This window comes from Pecten maximus, chromosome 17, assembly GCF_902652985.1.
Source record: "Pecten maximus chromosome 17, xPecMax1.1, whole genome shotgun sequence".
In the NCBI taxonomy this organism is placed as follows: domain Eukaryota; kingdom Metazoa; phylum Mollusca; class Bivalvia; order Pectinida; family Pectinidae; genus Pecten; species Pecten maximus.
In genome coordinates, this window is record NC_047031.1 from 2,548,347 (window position 1) to 2,571,770 (window position 23,424).

At 36.2% G+C, this 23,424-nt stretch overlaps 1 protein-coding gene across 1 annotated transcript; it reads left to right on the forward strand.

The window, feature by feature from the left end:
- The first annotated feature begins 2,144 nt into the window (after nucleotides 1-2,144).
- LOC117315836 (WAG22 antigen-like) lies at nucleotides 2,145-22,327 on the forward strand. The gene is made up of 5 exons (XM_033870239.1): nucleotides 2,145-2,387; nucleotides 10,481-10,498; nucleotides 11,041-11,094; nucleotides 16,621-16,638; nucleotides 20,625-22,327. The coding sequence occupies exons 1-5, from the start codon at nucleotides 2,324-2,326 to the stop codon at nucleotides 22,325-22,327; spliced, it is 1,857 nt and encodes a 618-aa protein (XP_033726130.1). The 5' UTR covers nucleotides 2,145-2,323.
- Nucleotides 22,328-23,424: the final 1,097 nt, after the last annotated feature.

A 23,424-nucleotide genomic window follows, 5' to 3' on the forward strand; every position in this document is an offset into this window, starting at 1 on the left:
CCTTATCGGTTTCGTTTTATCCCATTGGAACAGCTTTGTTCCCTGACGGGTCTCGCTTTACGCTTCACAGGTCTGATGACGACAGCGTGTCAGTCGACGTCATGGTGAGAGGTATTCTGACGCTAGCGTCACAGAAAAACTCATATCCGGAGGAGGGACTATTATGGTATGGACATATCCGGGTGAGGGACTATTATGGTATGGACATATCCGGGGGAGGGACTATTATGGTATGGACATATCCGGCGGAGGGACTATTGTGGTATGGACATATCCGGGGGAGGGACTATTATGGTATGGACATATCCGGGGGAGGGACTATTGTGGTATGGACATATCCGGAGGAGGGACTATTGTGGTATGGACATATCCGGGGGAGGGACTATTATGGTATGGACATATCCGGAGGAGGGACTATTGTGGTATGGACATATCCGGAGGAGGGACTATTGTGGTATGGACATATCCGGAGGAGGGACTATTGTGGTACGGACATATCCGGAGGAGGGACTATTATGGTATGGACATATCCGGAGGAGGGACTATTATGGTATGGACATATCCGGAGGAGGGACTATTATGGTATGGACATATCCGGAGGAGGGACTATTATGGTATGGACATATCCGGAGGAGGGACTATTGTGGTATGGACATATCCGGAGGAGGGACTATTAGTGGTATGGACATATCCGGAGGAGGGACTATTGTGGTATGGACATATCCGGAGGAGGGACTATTGTGGTATGGACATATCCGGAGGAGGGACTATTGTGGTATGGACATATCCGGAGGAGGGACTATTGTTGTATGGACATATCCGGAGGAGGGACTATTGTGGTATGGACATATCCGGAGGAGGGACTATTGTTGTATGGACATATCCGGAGGAGGGACTATTGTGGTATGGACATATCCGGAGGAGGGACTATTGTGGTATGGACATATCCGGAGGAGGGACTATTGTTGTATGGACATATCCGGAGGAGGGACTATTGTGGTATGGACATATCCGGAGGAGGGACTATTGTGGTACGGTTATATCCGGAGGAGGGACTATTGTGGTATGGACATATCCGGAGGAGGGACTATTGTGGTATGGACAGGGATATATCAAGGCTTAAACACCTCTCCTGGGTATCGATGGTAGTCCTACAGCAGTTAGACATCGGGATCAGGTCTCGTGACCACACGTTCTTACTTTTATCCATTTACATAACCTTACGTTGCCTTAGGACTGCGCGAGGCCCTATGTTGCTAGGGTTTGTCAAGATTTTCTGGCTCAAAACAACATCCGAGTTCTTGATTGGCAACCTTACGGTCCAGATATGTCCCAAGTAGAGCATTTGTGGGAAGAGCGAGACAGGAGGGTTAAAAGCGCGTCAACTACTCATACAACTTCGCTCAACTCACGCAGGCCAGTGGTATGATAACCCTGAAAGGGAAATAAACACCTTGATGGAGTCAATGTTAAGGAGAGTAGGAGCAGCGACTGATACCAGGGGTGGACACACACCCTACTGATTTAGATCAGGAAACGGCGTACAGTACAATTGCTTTAGCGGTATTCACGCAAAAATCATCAAAATATATTCAATGATAATGAAGTACATGTAATCGATAAACCCACATCATGAACACATCATCATAGGATCTTGTAAAATATACCTAACGAAAATAAACCTGCGTTTCTTTGTATCGCTAGTATACAAGATAAATAGATAATGTATCCAAGATGTAAAAATCATTTGTACATTTATTTATTTATCTGTCGGTCATTTTTATTTTGTTTATGCAGAGTGTGCAGGTAGGTCAGGTGTTGTGTATATTTTTTTTAATTTAATTTTCAATTTTTTATTTTTTTTTTTTTTTTCAATTTTTATCATATTATTTTTTTCTTGTTTTTTTCTAGTGAGACCGACTTTCTTAATTGTCATTTCTTTCGACTTTCCTATCAGATGTTTATCAAAAGATACCACTCAGCTTAAATACATTTCAGAGATATTTTTACATAATTATCAAATTAGTTTTTGTTTCCGAGAAGCTCTCTGAGTCACGAAAATGTACCAACTGATAGGTATATTTGGGCTTGATCATGATCTCATAGTCTGTCATTCGGGCCCAGTATTAATTGACGAAATAATTACCCCCTAGGGGCCTCAGGAATAGCTGTCTAAGTGATGCCATGCTTTCCCCAGATTTATCACAATTGGCTGTCCATTGACATGTAGATACACGGGAAGGACTAGTGTTCAGGGGCAAGGCTTTACTGACCAAATGATTTGTACCTAAATCCAAGGATATTAATTATTGATATTAACAAAATGGATTGGAAATCCCACACAAAAATGGACTTAATTCACTTCTTTTTATTCGGATTATTAATAAGTAAGTATACCCATATTTATTTCATTTTATTTTGTTAAACAGACATCTTTGAATGTTCAGTTTGAATATAATATAATTTTTGGGCGAGTTTTCACTGGATATTATTTACAGTTTCTAATGTATATGGTGCATGCCATTTTTTATTGTATCAGTGGAAAGTTACTTTCATTTTCCCAATATTTTATTTTACGGGTTTACATTTTTGTAATGTTTAACAAAATTAACTTATACTTACTTTATGTAGATCTGTGATGATGTAAATGTTATTCTCATGTTGTACCTTCGTACTTTTGCTAGTTTGGAGGATATTGAAAATCAATTTAAACTGCGAAAATATTGTCCGTTTCAAGAACACGTTTAACATATTTACAACAAAGATTAAAGTGTAAACGTTTGATCAATATGCATGATACGGTATCGTTCGAGTATGATTTGATTTAGAAATATGGTAAGTTATAAATTATGTTTTACATGTAGCATTCTACATAAGGTTGGTTGTCATGGAAACCAGTATTCATTCAAATACCAAATAAGGATGTATAGAATAGAATAGTGTCCAAATAAATAACGATATTGCCATCTTGTCCTGTTCTGGACACGTTGATAACCTCATTTTCTTTAGAGTACCGAACGAATTGTTTAAGTAAATTATACAAAGAAAACGTTTGATGAAACAGCGAGTTAAATAAAGATCTAGTGAATAATGCATAGTTGCAAGAATAAACTTAAATTACATCTATTATGACTTAGGAACAGCTATTGTTAGGTGATATAGTAATAACATAGTAGAAGGTTTACTATGACTCCATATATACTGCCATGTAAAATATGAAATAAATTTTATCCCGGAATAACATCCGGCCTCCTAAATCTGGTCTAGGTGACCACATTTTGTTTTCATGACTAGCCTTCAAAAGCTTAAGTAAAGCCGAAAAACTTATCTAAGATAACCAATTTGCCGTCATTTCTCGGTTAATTGTCTCATACTTCAATACTCGGTGACGAAACAATAATTTCTCCTACAAACCTTGTTTCTGGCGCTTTCCTGGTGAATCCTGCAGATGTTTATTTCGTATCATCTGTTTGTATATATCGACCTGCATTAGAGATAAACAAGTCTAGTCCGAAAAAAAAATGTCTATAATGAAAATACATAGCAGCAATTGTGAGCAGTTGCGGGCATTTTGTGATTTACCCGACCGTGGGTAAAACATGACAGATCTATTCTATGAAGACGTTATAACGATATGTAAATCAAACAAAAATATATTAATCAGTTGGCTTCTTCTAAATTGGTGAAGATTATTTAAACCAGGTTTGACCTAGATTTCATTTACTCCACCTAGTCTTATTCTCCTTGCACGTGTTCAAGTATTATCACCATGCAAATCTAGGCTTTTTTCCCCTTTTGTTTATCGATATTGGGTTAGAATCAATGTTTCGCTTGTATTTCGATATTCTCGCTGTTCTACAACCATGTTGTAGGCCAGAATAGGATATCAAATCGTGTCTCAATTTCCTTCGCTTCCACATATAGATAATCTGTAGCTAACACAAATATGCTGATCGAATAATATGAGGTCATGCTATTATGATTTATTCAAATGAGTCACAAAAAACCCTGACACCAACTCATAGATATTCATATATACGTACAATCAAGTACCAATATATGTGGATAAAGACCTTGTAAGTAAATCATTTCTTTGGTTTTTTTTTGCCCTGGCCTTGAGTCATATTTTTCCTTTCTTTGTTCATACTGTATTTTCATATCTATCAGATTTGAGTCAAAAACTTCTTTTTGTTTACTTGTCGTGACTTTCCGTGACTTGTCGTGACTTGTCGTGCTAGCGGTTAAAATGTTAGATGTGAGTTTGATTTTGAAAACGTGAATTATCTTTATTTACTTAGTATGAGTTAAAATAGAGTTAATAGTTCTCAACAATCATTCAAATGCTTTAAAAATCTTCAGTTTGTTAATGAATGATGGGTTGAATGTCTTATCAACGTATAAGAAATAATTTGATCATTCTTATTATACCGGTTTGTCGATTTCAATGATTTAAATGCCAATATTTAGATGTGATTGTGTTTGAGAATGTGTCATTACTTCGGTTTAGCCTGGATTTAAGACTTGGGTGTCGTTAATGTATAAATGGTCACTTACATTCCTTCAACAACATTTGTTACTATCTTTGTTCCTTCTATCAAGTATTTTCTTTTAAACCTGTTTTGGTTCATATTATTCCCTTGTTCTTTCATCCTAAGTGAGAAATGTGCTGTCTCTACTCCGATATCATCTTATAGTGTAACAGAACATATAGTTATGTTTATAGTATAATTCCTTCAGTAATATAATTCAATTCATCATAACACATTAATGAGTTTCTTTGATATATTTAAATGGCGAGAAAACATGTTCCCGTTAGACATTGACGGAAGCATCAACAATTTGTTCAAGCGAAAATATTTCCTTCCACTTGACGCAGTGTTGACGGGCAAATTTACTTATTTTCCTGTAGCCTTGATACACTAAACTTATGAAACAATGGAACAATACCCTTCATACAGACAATCACAGGTAAAACAGAGGAAAACAGTCAGTGTGTTCTTCTACAGGTGTTATCTAATGCACGACAGGATGTGAAAGTTAGCACATAATTGTCGAGCCGGAGGCGACAGATCCGGACATAAACCATTCAGAGGACACGAGACTGACATACAACTGACCATGTCCGAGTTATGGACATAGAAATGTGTGTTCGTACATGTACTTACCGTAAACAGTCAGATATTGTGATTAAGTAGAGACACGATTAATTGTACCGGAAGTGACCTAATTGTTCAGGAAGTTACTTAGAAACGTATCCTCAAAACGGTTATAACTATTACTAAGTAATACAGGCCTCAATGTCACACATTCATTAAAATAGTGAATGTTGCATGCTTTATAACTTTTGTTATTTTCTTGACAAAAGCCAACTCTTAAATTTAGATTGTGCGTCGAAATAGTAATTAGTTGTAAGCTTAGTAGAAATCTACAAAATATATGTCAATTCCAAAAAAAAAATTACTAATGTAGATATATAATGTATATATAATGTATATATAATGTATAAGGTTTGGTGATTTCAGGTGATTACCCGTATAGAAATATTTTGAATATTTTTTTTTTATTTTTTTTTAACTTGTATCTATTTTTGCACCGATTTGTCATGTATTTCTTATTTATTTATTGACCCTTTTTTGAGGCAAGGGATGAAGAAAAAACAGAAGATAAACAAAACCTATATTCCTAGAATTTGACGATCAATTTCACCTTCGTATTCTTGATAATATGTCAACATATTTGATAACTATTTGCGACAATGGCCATTTTGTATTGATACGAGTTGTGTTTAACCTTCTGCAGGTATAATGTCGGGTACACAATTACAAGACCCATTTATTTCATGATACAATTGAAAAAAAACCTGTTCAGTTGTATTATTTTGTGAGTTCATCGTTTTCGTGTTATCTACCTACATCATTCAATTGTTAATCAACTAATTAAATGTCAAAAAAAGAAGTCCTATATACGTAACATCACGTGGTTTCTTGTATGGTATAGATATGATTCAGATCTATGTCAGTTAAAACTAAAATGTATCCCCCCCCCCCCCCCCCCCCCCCATTCCTTTTTGTTTTTTGTCTTTGGTTTTGCTTTTTGTTTTTCTTTTTTCTTTTTCTTTTTGTTTTTTGTTTTTGTTTTTGTTTTTTTGTCCCTTTTTTGTCTTTTCACCTAAAATAAATCAGTTAACACAGACCTATTGGAGTCGTTCTAGCAATGCTATGACGGTAAGCTTTGCGTCATTAACAAGGTTATGCATAACAATGACATTATTTATAGTGAAAACCTTGCTGTCTATGACTAGAAAGGTATTTGGTAGGTGTGTCGATTGACATTGATCAGTATGTATGGTTAGTCTTATCACTGTATACAACCTAAAGACAAAAATGTATTTAAACTGAAATTATCGAGGTCTGAATTGTTATGAATGTTATTTATGTTTAAATATATTATTATTATATATAATGATTAACGTAATATTGATATAATGGATATGATTACTCTATTTATTTATCTTCAATATGTATAAGTTTTCATTCGATTATTGTTATTAATTGTTTTTAAAGAATGTCTTGTCATTTCACCTTTCTGGTATTTTGGATTTTCGTAGACATTGATAAATTGGTATAATGTTTTACTTAGAAAGCTAAAAGGTTTGAGCGCAGTTTCTTCTTGTTCGTAGGGACCAGATTGCATTAGCTCTGTACCAGTAAGGCTGAACATAAACCCCCTACCGAGACTATAGACCCCATATTACCACGTGATGCGGCAGGGTGTTTTGATTTTTGATTTTTTTCTTATCATATGTAGATGTAATTAGATAATTTGGAACTGAATGCATCCTTAATTGAACCAAAACCTTTGGGTTGTGTATATATGTATAATATTCCAGTCAATATCTGAGATTTTGCTCGCATTGGGAATGTCTAAAGAATACCTATGGGATGGTTTAATGGTTTAATATACACTTTTAATCCAGATGTTTCTGAAGTTTGCGAATGTGACACGAATTATTAAGATCTTAGACTCAGTTTTTAAATCACATACTGTATCTAAAGAATAATGAAAATAGAGCAGCATCATAGAACCGCCCTGTCCTTCTAAATCTGTCACATATGTAAAACATGTATATGAATATATGAACAATAACACAGAAGTAGATATGTTTTAACCTGGATACTTAACGTTGTTGGCAATTTGTGATTATGGAATATATTTTCATACGCATGATATTTTTTTTTAATTAATATCTTCACCATTTTCTCCAATCGCGAAAAAAATGGAAAATTGTAGACTCTTTTAAAATGCCCACAAACAATCAAACCGTTAAGATGTTAACCATAGAGAAATAGATATTGATTACATTACACATTTTAAGCTGACAAATCTTTGTACGTAAGAATGACGTATGAGCTTTGCTAAAAAGCCATAGACGACAGGGCGGTCATGTTTGAACATCGATCACTCTCACAAGGAATGCAACATACAGCGGTGTTAGTACCACACAATTTGTGCGCCTGGTCATAAAATGTGTCAATGAGGTCAGAATAGCCTAGAAAACGAGACGGACGGATTGTCGCCCCTGCCTTAAATAATTCTGTTAATTAGTAATTATGTATGTCTTCGGCCGATTTTCCGGTTTGGAAGGAAAGCAAATTTGTCGTAACGATATTTGTCATCATATAAGATAATTGGCTTAAAAGACAAGAAAGTCGTGTGTTTGCCTTCGACTGAAAAATAATCTGTGAATACATTGTATGATGGCACTGGATTATTCGTTGTCACTTCGCGGTGAAAGGGATAGAAAAGCAACTACAGATTTATTAATCAAATCATCTGCATGGTCGGGGTTGGTTTCTCCTTTCTTCTGTTATAAGACCCGTTGTTTTCACTGCATGTTGATCGCGAAGGAGACTAATGTGGATTCTTGTATAATTAGGGATTTCCTTCCGTGTCTTTTATTTAGGAGACAATTGAGATATCAAACTATATCTTCCGTCTCTCTTGCATCACGTTAGATACTAAACCTTTTATTTCTTTCCTGACTGACCTGTCTTTCTGTACTTTATTGTGTTATACAGGTGTCTCCTTGACACCCGTCCTCATATGACCCTGACTGACTTGGTGTCTCCTTGACACCCGTCCTCATATGACCCTGACTGTTTGGTGTCTCCTTGACACCCGTCCTCATATGACCCTGACTGTTTGGTGTCTCCTTGACACCCGTCCTCATATGACCCTGACTGTTTGGTGTCTCCTTGACACCCGTCCTCATTTGACCCTGACTGTTTGGTGTCTCCTTGACACCCGTCCTCATATGACCCTGACTGTTTGGTGCCTCCTTGACACCCGTCCTCATATGACCCTGACTGTTTGGTGCCTCCTTGACACCCGTCCTCATATGACCCTGACTGTTTGGTGTCTCCTTGACACCCGTCCTCATATGACCCTGACTGTTTGGTGTCTCCTTGACACCCGTCCTCATATGACCCTGACTGTTTGGTGTCTCCTTGACACCCGTCCTCATATGACCCTGACTGTTTGGTGTCTCCTTGACACCCGTCCTCATATGACCCTGACTGATGCGACGACATATGAACAAGTTCAGCATTATATGTATCAAGCAAACTTGTAATAGTGTCAGTTTTAAAATCCTTATATATACATTTTTCACGTTTTTGTTTCAATTCTAGTTTGATAAACAATAACTTAATAGTATACCGACCAACGTATTTATTGCTACCTGGCACATCTCAGAATTGAACAGGAATACCAATACCATCCGTGTGTAATTTGAAAATTCAAACCGTGCAACGTCAAGACTATTTTATATTGTAATATTTAGCGTTTGATTTTCACGCTCTTTGTGCAATATATTTTAGCAAAGAAAAACATAGTTACAGATCAATTTAATGCCCACTGAGCTATATAGACAAATGATTCAGTCAGTAGGACTGGTGCATCATTATAAGGATAGGATAAGCTGGATGGCAGGCATGTTCTTTCTGTAAAATGTGACTTAGCCTTGTTATCCTAAAATAAAGAAAGATTTCAGAAATGTGTTTTTATGGACAATGGATAAGTGACATGTACTGGATGTGTAGTTAGAATGTGTCATGCATTAGTTTTTAATTAGTTTTTTGTATGTTGTGTATATCGTTTATGAACCCTAATTTGTAGTGTATCCTAATGTAGCAACATTCATCTTACTCTTAGATCTCTAGATCTATCTTTCTTCCTGTCATTTTTCTTTGCCTTTCTTTCTTTATAATCATTATAAGTATGCTATGTCACTATCACAATCTTTGCAATATGTATTTGTGGCGAGGGCTTTTATAAGTTGTTTAAATCTTGTGCCCAACCGGTTGTGTCTAAAAAATAAAATATTATCAAATCAAACAAAGAAAGAATTTGATACTCTACTATCCATAAAGAAATTTGAACGATATTACATATTAATACGTATTACTAATATCTGTTTAAAACAGCAAGATCCCTTTGAAGAAAGTTATTTATAGCCTTTTTATAAAAACATACTACTGAAAAGATTAGAGGACGTCATAATGTTTTTAGTCTATGTTTATAAACTTATATATCAATGCAATATACCTTTAATATGGATAATCTGTAGCGGAAACAACGATAACTTGATATAATGATCTTAATACATCACGATTAATGCGTATAAATTGACAAAAAAAAAATGAATATTTGAATTGAAAGGAACTGAACACTCGGATATATTATTTAATGAAGAAATATGTATGTAATATATGTTTTATGTATATTGCCAATACGCTTACAGTGTCACTTTTCGTTATATTAACGAATATTGCCATCAAATTCTTTTTATACACATATTCATTCGTGATTTTAACAAGGTGTTACTTTAACATTCTCTATTCATAAAGATATTCTTCAAAAGAGATATAAACGTCAAAATTTGACTAACTTATCGCCTCTTTCATTTACTAAGCATGAAACTTTGTACTGTATAAAATCAAAATGCCCACGAATAGAAATACGGGAAATATGTTTTTTTTAATGGGAAAATGTCTGTTCTGAATTTTAAAATTTGACATTTGACCTTAGCTTAGCCGAATGGGGTTCGATGCCGCGATCGGACGTGGAAGGTAATGGATCGCCTGCCCGACCACGTGGGTTTTTCCCGGGTTCTTCAGTTTCCTCCCACAATAAGACCAATCATGGCGCTTCCATCCGGGCCAACAAGCTTGATTAATATAAATTGATATACTAATGTACCTTGTTGAACAATTGTCGTAAAATAAATAAAGTTAACAATTGAGCCCTTACTTAAATTGATATGAATTTAAGCGGTATTCGAGCCACTTTCACTTCTGGAACTCATGGTATTAATCATGACCTTATCCGTTTTCAAGGATGTCCGCGAAAATCTATATTTTGTATATATAATGATATTATATTTTCGTAATACTAATCTGATGTTCTATCTATTTTACAGATTTCGCCGTATCTCAAAGTAAGTGATCAATTCTTTATACATGTCATTGTCACTGTAATTTAAATGATATAATGATATACTAAATTATCAATTTGTTTTGTCTTAGTCAGAATATTACATACTGATTATTTTCAAAGACGGTATGTTCGATTGTTTAAAATATGCTTTAGGCAATGTATTCGCCGTAGTATCTTTAAATTTCCTGCGTTGCTTATATAATAACTATAATTATTATTTTCTTTTTTTTTTTAAATTGGAATCTAAGGTTTTGATAATCTATTAGCCATGACCCAGTTTATAATTGGGCGAAAATATCGGTTTTATTTTTTATCTAGGTTTTATTATTTTTTTTTTTAATAAGATAAGACAATTTTATTCAGATTTCCTCTGTGTAATGTACATTTTATGACAAATATTACAAAATTGAATTGTAATTAGTTTCAAAGATTTACATTTTGCGTTTTTTACTGTGATTTCATTAAAATGTCAAACTAATCACGCCGATTTACATGACCTATAATAATCACACGATTTTAAAATTTAATACCATTCTGATTCAGACGAAGAAAGAATGAATCGCATTTCTGAAATGATGTCAGAAATTGCGTCTGAAGGTATATATATAGAGAATGTCTATAGATTAGAAGTCCGTATTGTAGTGGTATGTGTATGGATACCTACCTTGTAATAATTCACAAAATTTTCCATAGTTTTGTAAATCACGCATCCTGTGTTGAACATTTCATCAATGACGAAACGCCTTCCCGATACACTGACAATGTACCTATTTCATCTGTAGTCGATTTTTCACGCTTGATTACTATTGCGTATATTGAAGTTCCTATAACTTGTATAGGCTATAACCTTGATGAAAACTTTCTTCAGCTTAAAAGTTCTTTTCCTTACATAGTTTTCTGGTTTTAATTTACTTCCCTCTTTTCCTCTTATATATATATATATATATATAATAAAGCAGTCATCGCAAGCTCTCTGACTTTAATTTACTTCCCCTGGCAATGAATCGTCCTCTTTTTGTTGATGGTACAAACCTGTAGAATCTAATTCGGACTAAACAAGAATGATTGGTATCACAGGTTAATGATCAACCTTAGTCTAATGTCCCTTACCTGTATCAACACCGTGTAACATCAGACCATCAGATCATACCCATCATACATGTATTTAATATATCAAATTATATAAGCCAGCTTTCCCCTGCTTTAATTGATACTAAAAGTTTAAATGTTAGATTCATGTATGAACTTTTTTTCTGGTACGCAAACTTTCAGTGTATTAAAAAAAATGTTTATCTTTCGTAGAAGTTTTTTTCAACAAAATCACAACAAAACTGAATTTTACTCGTAAAACACGCGATTACGGACAAATTTTCTCTAAGGAAATTTTACACAGCTGTATCAGCCAATCAAAAGCGACGTTTGAAACGACGACGTCATCTTTTATGTAATTGGCTGATAACTTGATATCTGACCCAATAAAAATGATTATAACAAGAAGGATTGTATGGTAAATATATAAGTAATATACATCTATATAAATCTGGCATCAAAAAAGTAACATGTCTCATGCATCCATTTAATATTCATGCGTTCATTTTAATATTAATATGTGAACACGAGATTAAAGGTTCATGTATATAATCTCTTTTTATTCGAATGCAAATCATATAATTAATATATAGTGTATCATTTAGACTATAGATTATCCTCCTCCTTTTCCCTAACAATTAAAGGAACTGTCTAACACCCATTTCCAAATATCATGGACCAAGGGTCACTTTTGCATTTTGATACATTATTATATAGACATTTTATGCTATGTGCTATTTTTTATTTATTTTTTTTACAATGTTACAATTTTATCTATAAAAATTTCAAGAGCACGAATGAAATAAATGCCTTCATAGCGGTTATATGTCGCAAAGCAGACTGGAGTTATACTGACTTGAAATCACGTTTCCACGAATGATTAGAGCAGATATTTTACTCCCACAAATAAATTCCGTGAACGAAAACGCGATTTATTGACCCCGCGAATTTATAGTGTATCTCAGTAAAACAAACTATAAACACTACTTTTATCTAATTTACATTCCTCAATTACGTCCTAAACTGTTTACCGACATACACTGATATCTTACACGTTACGTCATGTACATTGAACATCCTAAACTGTTTACCGACATACACTGATATCTTACACGTGACGTCAAGTACATTGTACGTCCTAAACTGTTAACCGACGTACACTGATATATTACACGTGACGTCAGGTACATTGTACGTCCTAAACTGTTTACAGACATACACTGATATCTTACACGTGACGTCAGGTACATTGTACGTCCTAAACTGTTTACTGACATACACTGATATCTTACACGTGACGTCAGGTACATTGTACGTCCTAAACTGTTTACCGACATACACTGATATCTTACACGTGACGCCAGGTACATTGTACGTCCTAAACTGTTTACCGACATACACTGATATCTTACACGTGACGTCAGGTACATTGTACGTCCTAAACTGTTTACCGACATACACTGATATCTTACACGTGACGTCAGGTACATTGTACGTCCTAAACTGTTTACCGACATACACTGATATCTTACACGTTACGTCAGGTACATTGTACGTCATAAACTGTTTACCGACAGACACTGACATCTTACACGTGACGTCAGGTACATTGTACGTCCTAAACTGTTACAGACATACACTGATATCTTACACGTGACGTCAGGTACATTGTACGTCCTAAACTGTTTACCGACATACACTGATATCTTACACGTGACGTCAGGTACATTGTACGTCCTAAACTGTTTACAGACATACACTGATATCTTACACGTGACGTCAGGTACATTGTACGTCCTAAACTGTTTACCGACATACACTGATATCTTACACGTGACGCCAGGTACATTGTACGTCCTAAACTGTTTACCGACAGACACTGATATCTTACACGTGACGTCAGGTACATTGTACGTCCTAAACTGTTTACCGACATACACTGATATCTTACACGTTACGTCAGGTACATTGTACGTCCTAAACTGGTTACCGATATACACTGATATCTTACACGTTACGTCAGGTACATTGTACGTCCTAAACTGTTTACCGACTTACACTGATATCTTACACGTGACGTCAGGTACATTGTACGTCCTAAACTGTTTACCGACATACACTGATATCTTACACGTGACGTCAGGTACATTGTACGTCCTAAACTGTTTACCGACATACACTGATATCTTACACGTTACGTCAGGTACATTGTACGTCCTAAACTGTTTACAGACATACACTGATATCTTACACGTGACGTCAGGTACATTGTACGTCCTAAACTGTTTACCGACATACACTGATATCTTACACGTGGCCTTAGTTATGTTTTCAATCATTTTAACTCTCCTAAATGTTTGTTCATTATTAAACATTTATATCCCCTTAATACAGATATTTGGTTTGGTTTGGTTTTATTTGTTTAACGTCCTATTAACAGCTAAGGTCATTTAAGGACGGCCTCCCGTGTTTGCGATATGTATGCGTGTGGTGAGTGTGTGTGTTTTTGGAGGCTGCGGTATGTACGTGTTAAGTCTCCTTGTGATAGGCCAGAACATTTGCCGATTTTTAGTGCTACCTCACTGAATCATACTGCCGCAGACACCCAGCAGGAAACCCCACCCGGTCATATTATACTGACAAATTGGTCAATCAATCGTCCTACTCCCAAAATGCTGAGCGCTAAGCAGGAGTAGCATGTCTCGGCCAGGGGACAGAATCCAAAGCCTTCCTCACAGGGGCGAACGCTCAACTAAAGGCCAAAAGTGAGGCATTGTGAAGGGAGACATTAGGAAAAAGAAAATTATCAGAGAGAAGAAAAAAGATAAGATCCCAAATTTAGTCGCCTCTTACGATCATGCAATGGGGGCAGCAGGTACAATTCTTACGCCCTACCTGCAGGGTAGTATACATATATGATTTTCTTCGAATGTCCACACCAGCAAAAATAAGATTAACAGCTTGATATCTGAAATAACACAAAATCAGGGAATTTCATATGGTTGTTCTATTTTTCCTCTGTCAAACCTTTACACATTATCAGATGTTCAAAAACCTCAATTAATCAATACAGGTTCAAGTTTCCTTTTCGTAAAAAAAATCGGGGCCGCGGTGGCTAAGTGGCTAAGGTGTCCCGATACTTCATCACTAGCCCTCCACCTCTGGGTTGCGAGTTCGAAACCCATGTGAGGCAGTTGCCTGGTACTGACCGTAGGCCGGTGGTTTTCCTCCATCTCCAAACCTGGCACGCCCTTAAATGACCCTGGCTATTTATAGGACGTTAAACAAAATAAACCTAAACCTAAAAGTAAAAAAAAACTATTTGGGTAACTTTAATTAGCTTTATTATAAATAGGCTTAACTTTTAGCCAGAACACCTTACTGCAACACTTTGAACATCATCGTTTGGTGACGTCATATTCGTTTCATGCTCCTCGTATGAATCAGATTGAATACGGTTGTGTACACCGGTATTTAGGAATGTATACGCTATCGGACAGTACTCTAGGTTATTGTAAGTGTACGAGGATTTCTGAGGTAAAAGTACATCTCACATCAAGGCTGATTGGCTTCTGTATACACAGCAAATATAGATCATATGTCATATGTACAATGATTTACTGGCGATAGTGGAACATGAGGCAGCGGATGTGTCCATGTCAAAACTTGGCAGCCATCTTGATCATAACGGTCGATCGTAGAATAGTACGTGTTGGTTTTTTTCAGTTTTGGGATATACCTGCACTGCAATCGCGATATATGTGTGTGTGTTTGGCTACAGCATGTACTTTGAATTCAAAAATACAATAATAGCATCCACTGATTTTGAAAGAAATGAAAAAATACTCAAATCCCAAAATTTTTATTTGTCGAACAAATATTTATTAAAACACTTACAATTACATAATCGTGATGTTGTCCAGTGAATTTGACCATGCACTATTTTTTTAGAAAGTCCCCAGTCTTATACATGTACACCCTGTTATAACGTCCTAATATGGACAATGAAGTGACGTCATGGTTTGTGATTGGCGTAACAAAATGGCCGTCCCCGGTTGATTAAGCTGTCAACATTTCGACGTTAAAACCTTATGAAATGGCGACTATGGCTCACAAAGATAAAAGTTTCTAAGTCTCGTTTAATAGAATTTCCAATTAAATGAAAATTATCTAGATAGTCTAAATATATCCTTCGTTATTTTGACCTCGGATAACTCAAACTCTGCTTAACTCTCAGAGAAAATCAATTCCGACAGTATAAGTTCTATATAGAATAAAATATTCTCACTTGATTATCTCGATTTTGTATCATTTCGCTGAATTCGAGATAGCGAGATTATGCACTATCTGATCATATAAATATCACTTTGTGTATTGAATTTGTTTGCTTTTGTTTTTGTTAGTTGGCTTTCGTAGCTTTATTTGTTCTTTTTAGTTTTTCGGTTTAAGATTTCTTATGTTATGTTTTGCCACTGTTATATATGTTAATTGATGATTATCAGTGTTAAGTATTCATTTATTTATTTATTTTCGTTCATTCTTTATTTGCTTGTGTTTAATAAGTTCATGTGTCATAGGTGTAATGTTGCAAAGACCGATTTAGCATAGATAGAACATTGGGTATATATATAAATATATAAGTTACTGGTTTTTAATTTCTCTCAAATCTCATAACATTTGTTATTCTTTGAGCGTGAGTAAGCTCTAAACATGACCACAATTCTTTACTTTTTATCACTGAAAACCTATAGCGATATATTGTTTGGCTAACAAAATCAAATAATTCCTGGATTTTAATTAATCTTCGTTCATTTTGGAAGGATAGCAGAATTTGAGTTTCGCTAACAAAATAATTTCAAATTCTCAAATGTATCCATTCTATCTATTTCATCTATTTTATCTTCGGTGATATTAGTCACAATGTTAAATATAAACAACGACGGGCGTCTTTACAGCGCCATCTATAGGATAAGAAATCAGCTATTTGATGCAAATCAATTCTCCGTAATAAGTCTGTTTTGTGTCCAATTACAGGTATTCCCACAAATTCAGGTAAGCCCTTCTTCCAGTTCTTTATACAAACACATACTGTCAATCTCCGGTATCTCGAAAATCCTGCCTAACTTAAAGTAAAAAAAAATGTTAAAATGGTGAACATTCTGTATAGACAATATCTCAAGGTATTTTATGACCGGACTGCCTTCGAGATAAGGAAGATGGACTTCTGTATAGAAATATAGCTCAAGGCATTTTATGACTGAACTGCCTTCGAGACAAAGAGAATGGACTTCTGTGTAGAACATATCTCAAAATATGTCATGTCTCAACAACCTTCGAGATAAGTAAGATGGACTGTTTGTTAAAGTAGTGACGAGTTAGTCTGTAATATTGGGTACGAATATAATAACTATAAATCATTGTTAAAATGCATGGATGAAATCCTAATCCAAATCTACTAATATCCGCTTGCTAGTTTTTCTCAGGGTAGAAAACGATTCATTTTGCAGCTAAAAATAAGTTGTTTTTTTCTCTGTCTTTGCTAAAATGCGCCAATCTAGTGAAAATTGGAAACCTTCGTAGCCCTGAAATAACTAGGTTGTTGTAGCAGATAGAATAAGAACACCCGCATATTGATAAAATTAATGTTTGTTTGTTTTTTTTATATCACGTGTGTTAAAGTTCTTTTTCAATTCCATCTATACACACATTGAAGATAATTATCATGGTGTTTTAAATTTAAAAAAAAAGACCTTATCGATCGTGATAAGTAAAATCAGGCCACTACAAACTTTTGAACATCACCGACTAACAACTGAACCTCGATATTTACTAATATTTTATACAATGTTATCAGAGAGAATAGCTTACAACTAAGCTGTATTTCCATTTCTTGATAGCAACATACCAGCGTTCCCTACCTACGGCGTTAACATGTCCCAGTCGATTCGATTCAAAATGATTTGTTCTCATCGTCACAATTTCCATGAAAGTTGTCGACAATCCTCCGGAACAATTGACCCTTTTTTTACTGTTCATGGATGTCAATGCAAATCTCTGTTTTTGCCGTTACTTTGCCTTGTTTAGTATCGAGTTGGAATTAGATGTTTGTAACGTCGTTTTGTCGGTATTCCCTTTTGTTTTTTGAGTGGGGAAGAACCTTCTTTGACTCAAATAAAGGGAACAATCTGATATCATGTGTTGTTGAAATGTGCTTAATGAAAAGCGTATTTGTCATGTAATCAACCAATGAATACAAAAACAAACAAAAAACAAAACAAATATAGCGGAGATATGATCGGTTGAAGGCAGAGAGTTGAATGGGGTATTTTAGATATCTCATCAGTTTGATAATGGCAGTTTCCGCGAATTGTCAATGATCAAAAGTCTTTTATTTGTTTTATTTCAAATGAAACGATAAAATCACGCGTATATATTTCATTTCAGTTTATGTTTTTTATATTCTTTTATTTTTATCAATTTCTTTAGTGATTTATTTTTTATTTCATTTTTAATTTCACGCTACAAGAGGTTGGAAAGAATAGGCAATTGATAATTATTTCATGTCCTATTTGAAACGGAAATATTTATAATTACTCACGTTCAGAGATAGTATCATCTGACTGGGAATAGAAAATCATCACAACTCTACCCACGTGACCTAATGCATGTTTAACGTATTCAGATAAACTGGTTTCATTTTTCTGAATCAGATAGTAACCTAACTGCTATATACCGATACACATATGTAACCCTGTAAATACTAGCCGCAATATACCGCTCGGCTAGGGAGATCTTCTCTTTAGCTCGATCGGTTGAGCGTAAGACTAGTAAGCCAGAGGTTTCGGGTTCGATCCCTAGCGGAAGCAGTGATTTAAATTTAATTAATAATGCGTTCTGTTACATACATTTGGTTTAATCCTTAAGAGTTAATTATCCCACTATAGATCATTTTTTCAGTTCAGTCAAATCAGTAGCTACTAATGATAGTATATGAATAACACCGTTATCTTGAAGTCAACAAGTTTTATGGAAAACTTCGAAATTTGAGTATTCGAGATAACCAAGTACTATTTATTTGTAAGTCTAACTGTCTGATCTGAATTATCACTTCGAGTTAAGGAGAGTCTTCGTGTTATCGTATTTCGAGATAAAGTTTAAATGTAGTTTAAAATGAAATAAAAATATTTTTTTACGAAACCTTTGAAAAAGTTTAACTAGACATCATAAATTTCATATTTCATGATTAGCGCATATCGCCTCGAATCTCAAACCTCGAGGTATCAGAGCAGAGAGTTCGTTCGTTTGTTTGTTTGTTTGTTTGTTATTTGTTTGTTGATTGGTTTTTATCATAACGTCGTACGTTTTATTATTTTTATTTTATTTTTCCAGCTCTCTTTCTCATCTTATTTTTAACTCTTTTTTTTTTTTTTTTTTCGAATTATTCGTCTCATTCCTTTTTTCATCATGACCAAATTCATTCACGGATAAAATGATCAATGATCTGGATGTCGACTGGCGGTACTACATTACTTAATTTGATTATTTATTTATCATTCATCGTGTTATGACTAATAATGAAAGTATTAAAGGAGAAACATAAATAGGTCTGTAACTGAAGATATTACAAAACGAAACATTTCAAAACAAGTTAGAGTTATCTCCCTTTATCGATGATATTCGATACCCATTGCAGATTATAAACCAAGCCCGATGACATGTTAAAGGCCAATAAATTCATGTTAAAATTGAAAATGATTCGCTTTCAAATATACATTCTAAAACAAGAAATCGGCTTTACTGCGGATTTAATTTTCTGATAAATTTGCTGATAAATTTATGCAGAATTCAAAGTCACGCCAAGAATTACACTTTCAAATGATTAAAACTAATACATTTAGTCGAACTTTCTTAACTCGAATTCTGATAACTCGAAAACTCTTGACACGAAATAAAACTTAAGTTCCGAAAGTAAAATTATACATCAATCATACTCGGTTTCCTCGAATACTCAGTATATTTCAGTATATAGAAGTTTTCCGTGAATCTACAAACCTCGAGATAACGAGATTCAACTGTATTTATAAAGTGTGTCGTGTACAATAATGTGTTTTGTGGTGATTCATATAGCGAGTCATACTTCATGTAACCGCTCACAATGTGAATTGTATTTACTGATCTTTATGTGCTTTTTTATGTGTTTTTGTTTTGTTCGAAAAGGATGTCGGCCATTGTGTTTCGTTTGTTTCAATTCTATTTTTTCTAAATTTGCTTTCAATCATTTTTTCAGTTATTGTTCGATCTATTTATTTTTTTCATTTGTTTATGGGAAAGGGGTCTGGTATGGTTTCTATTTTTCTATTTGAGGGGAGAGAGAGGGGGAGGGTAAGAGATGGAGAGATAAGAAGAGAGGGGGGGGAGAGTAACAGAGAGAAAGGGGAAAGGATAGTGAGAGAGAGGATGAGAGAGAATGGGAGAGAGAGGGAGAGAGAGGGAGAGCGAGAATGTGAAAGAGAGTGATGGAGTGGCAGAGGGAGAGAGTGGAGGAGAGAGTGAATCAGAGAGTGGATGAAAGAGAATGGGAGAGAGAGGGAGAGAGAGAATGTGAAAGAGAGCGATGGAGTGGAAGAGGGAGAGAGGAAGAGAGAGGAGGAAGAGAGAGAGGGGGGAGAGCGAGGATGTGAATGAGAGCGATGGAGTGGAAGGGAGTGAGAGGGAGAAGAAGAGTGAGAGGGGAAGAGAGAGGGGAGGAAAGGGAGAGATAGTGATAGCGAGGAAGAGGGAGAGGGAGAGCAAGGGAGTAAGAGGTAGGGAGAGTGAGAGAGAAGGAGAGGGAGAGAGGAGTAGAGGGAGTGAGAGTGAAAGAGAGGGGGTGGGAGTGAGGGAGTGAGAGTGAAAGGGAGAAATACCGGAACCACTCCTTTTCATTTCATTACTATTTATACAACGCAATTTATTTATTGTTAGGTGGAAATAAGCATTTATTATTCGTTTTATTATTATTACTCTTTCTAAAACAATTCCTTGTTTTATATTTACAGGTATGTTACAGCAGCTGATGGCGGCAAGTAAATCAAAGACAAACTCACAGTTACCGGCTGGTGGAGTTTTATTACAAAAGACCTTATCTAACGCCGGTACAGCCATTTTGCCCGCCGCCCCGCCAGCGCCTAAGAAACAGGCGATATCGCTACACGATGCTTTAGCCGCGATACAGATGCGACTCGGTCCGTCTAAGAGACTTGCGGAAATATCCCGACTTCTTACCGGGGATAAATCCGCGAAAACTGAAGTCCAACGACAACCTCTACCAAAAAAAATTACAATAACCAGACCGGCATGGCAACCCGCGCCATCGATACATGTACAGAGACTATCCACCCCTCCACCACAGAAGAGCGAGAAAAATAATGTTAAGACAATTAAAATTAGCATTAAAAGAACTACAAAAACAACTGAAACAGGACAATCATCAACAAAGGTTGCCAAGCCGGCAGTGACAGTAACAGATTCAAAACAACCAGCTCCAAAAAGTAATGTAGCAAGTCCTCAAATGACTCCAGATCTCATGAAACTGATAGAGAGGCTGCGGTCGGGACAAAAACCGGCTGCCGCTACACCGGCTCCAGCGGCGCCACCTGCGTCTCCGGCAGTCAGTCAAGCTTCCCTAGCGGCGCTTTTGCAACAAGCCCAAGCTCAGTCTTTATTACAAACGCAGAAGGCACAAGCACAAGCACAGGCGCAGGCACAGGCACAAGCAAAAGCGCAAGCACAGGCACAAGCACGGGCTCAAGCTCTTGCGCAGGCGCAAGCTCAGGCACAGGCTCAAGCTCTTGCGCAGGCGCATGCTCAAGCTCAAGCTCAAGCGCAAGCAGCAGCAGCAGCAGCAAATGTTGCAACGCCAGCAAACCCTGTAAAAAGCAATCTGCCACCGGAACTAGCAAAGTTGTTAGCAAATCTTCGGACTCCTGCTAAACCCCCCACTCCTGCTCCAGCAGTTCCGCCTTCGCAACCTTCAGCTGCCAAAATAGCAGCCATTTTAGCTGCAAATGGTGTAACTTCTACACAATTAGCAGCATTGACAGGCGGAAAGGTGCCTTCTATAGCCCCGGCTCCGAATCCCGCGGCTAACACCATCTTCCCAGGTTTCACAGGGGGACTTTCGGGGGCGCCTGTTAGCGGAGGTAATTCCGGAACTTCATTCGGTGGTGGAAGTTCCGGGGCAACATTTGGTGGTGGAAGTTCCGGAACACCATTTGGTGGTGGAAGTTCCGGAACACCATTTGGTGGTAGAAATCCAGGGGCTGCAGGTGGCAGTTCTAATAATATGAATATGGCTAATTTTGCGGCACTTCTCAGCGCTGCATCTGCTGCATCAAAGCCAGCATCTCGTGGTCCAAGTGCGGTGGACGTTGCAGCAACTGCAGGATTGGCCGCCGGATCAGCCGGGGCGGTACGGAACAGCATATCCGACATGATTGACACTCAAATGGACGTGATGGCCGATGTGGCAGAGGCTAATGTAGGACTGGGCCTAATGGGCGGTCTCGGTGGTATGATGGGCGGGATGGGAGGAATGGGCGGACTGATGGGCGGGATGGGAGGGATGGGAGGAATGGGCGGGATGATGGGAGGAGGAATGGGCGGGATGATGGGAGGAGGAATGGGTCGAATGCGAGGCCTCGGATCAATGGGAGGAGGGATGTTTGGTGGTCTGGGGTCTTTAGGGTTCGGTCTACTCTAGAAACAGTGTACCTCTTATAGAAAAGATGCGATTGTCCCCATACAGAAAACAAAATTCTGTCAGAGGCAGTTTCTTCTCGTTGATGTTGATAAACGAAGGCAAAATGAAACTTGTGTTTTAATGTCTTTTTACAATGTTAAAAATCGTGAAATGTGAAGAAATGTTTTCATTGTTCTCGTGTCGAGAATAGAATTGTCGTCACATAACGTGACGTCACAGATTTAAAATTCATTTTATCATCATACATATCAACATGGCTATCATCGAGTGAATTACATTGAAACTTCATATTTTTCATACGCTAATTTCCATGATGATTAAAATATCATTTTCACACATCTGTTCACGCTGGTTTTGACATTTTAGTTTTCTAAGGTAGTAATATATATGTGGAGCACTTCAGTTTGTTAAAGTTAATTACTTATTTATTTCATTTTTTTTTATTTTTTTCATTTTTTTTTTTCATTTTTTTTTTTTTCAATTTGACTTTATTTCGTTATTTCAAGAGACATAGAAATAAGATACATAGAGACATAGAATAGATGTTATAGTAAGGCAAGATAAGAATGTACAGAACATAGAAATAAGATGTTATAGTAAGGCAAGATAAGAATGTACAGAACATAGAAATAAGATGTTATAGTAAGGCAAGATAAGAATGTACAGAACATAGATATAAGATGTTATAGTAAGGCAAGATAAGAATGTACATTTCGTCCACCCCACAGGATAGGCCAGGTGTGTATATAGAACATAATGGAAACTGGAGATTTTTTTTCTCGGGAACTTTTTTCCTGATATTTTACGGATATTACCTTGAAATCTGTCGGTCTTCATTTGTTTGTATTTGTATTTATTGTATTAATAAATCTCAAAAGATAATGAAACATGGTGGCTGATTTCCTGTGATTATTTGTTCTCACTCTCATATATTCTCATCTCATTTTATTTCTTTCCGGAATTTCACTTTTCTGTTTCAAAATTTACACAAAACATGTTTTGATCAACACTTTGGTAACACCGCGAAAATATGAGCCACCAAAAACAACATTTACAGTAACGTGTATTTATCATATATTGAAATCTTGATTAAAGGT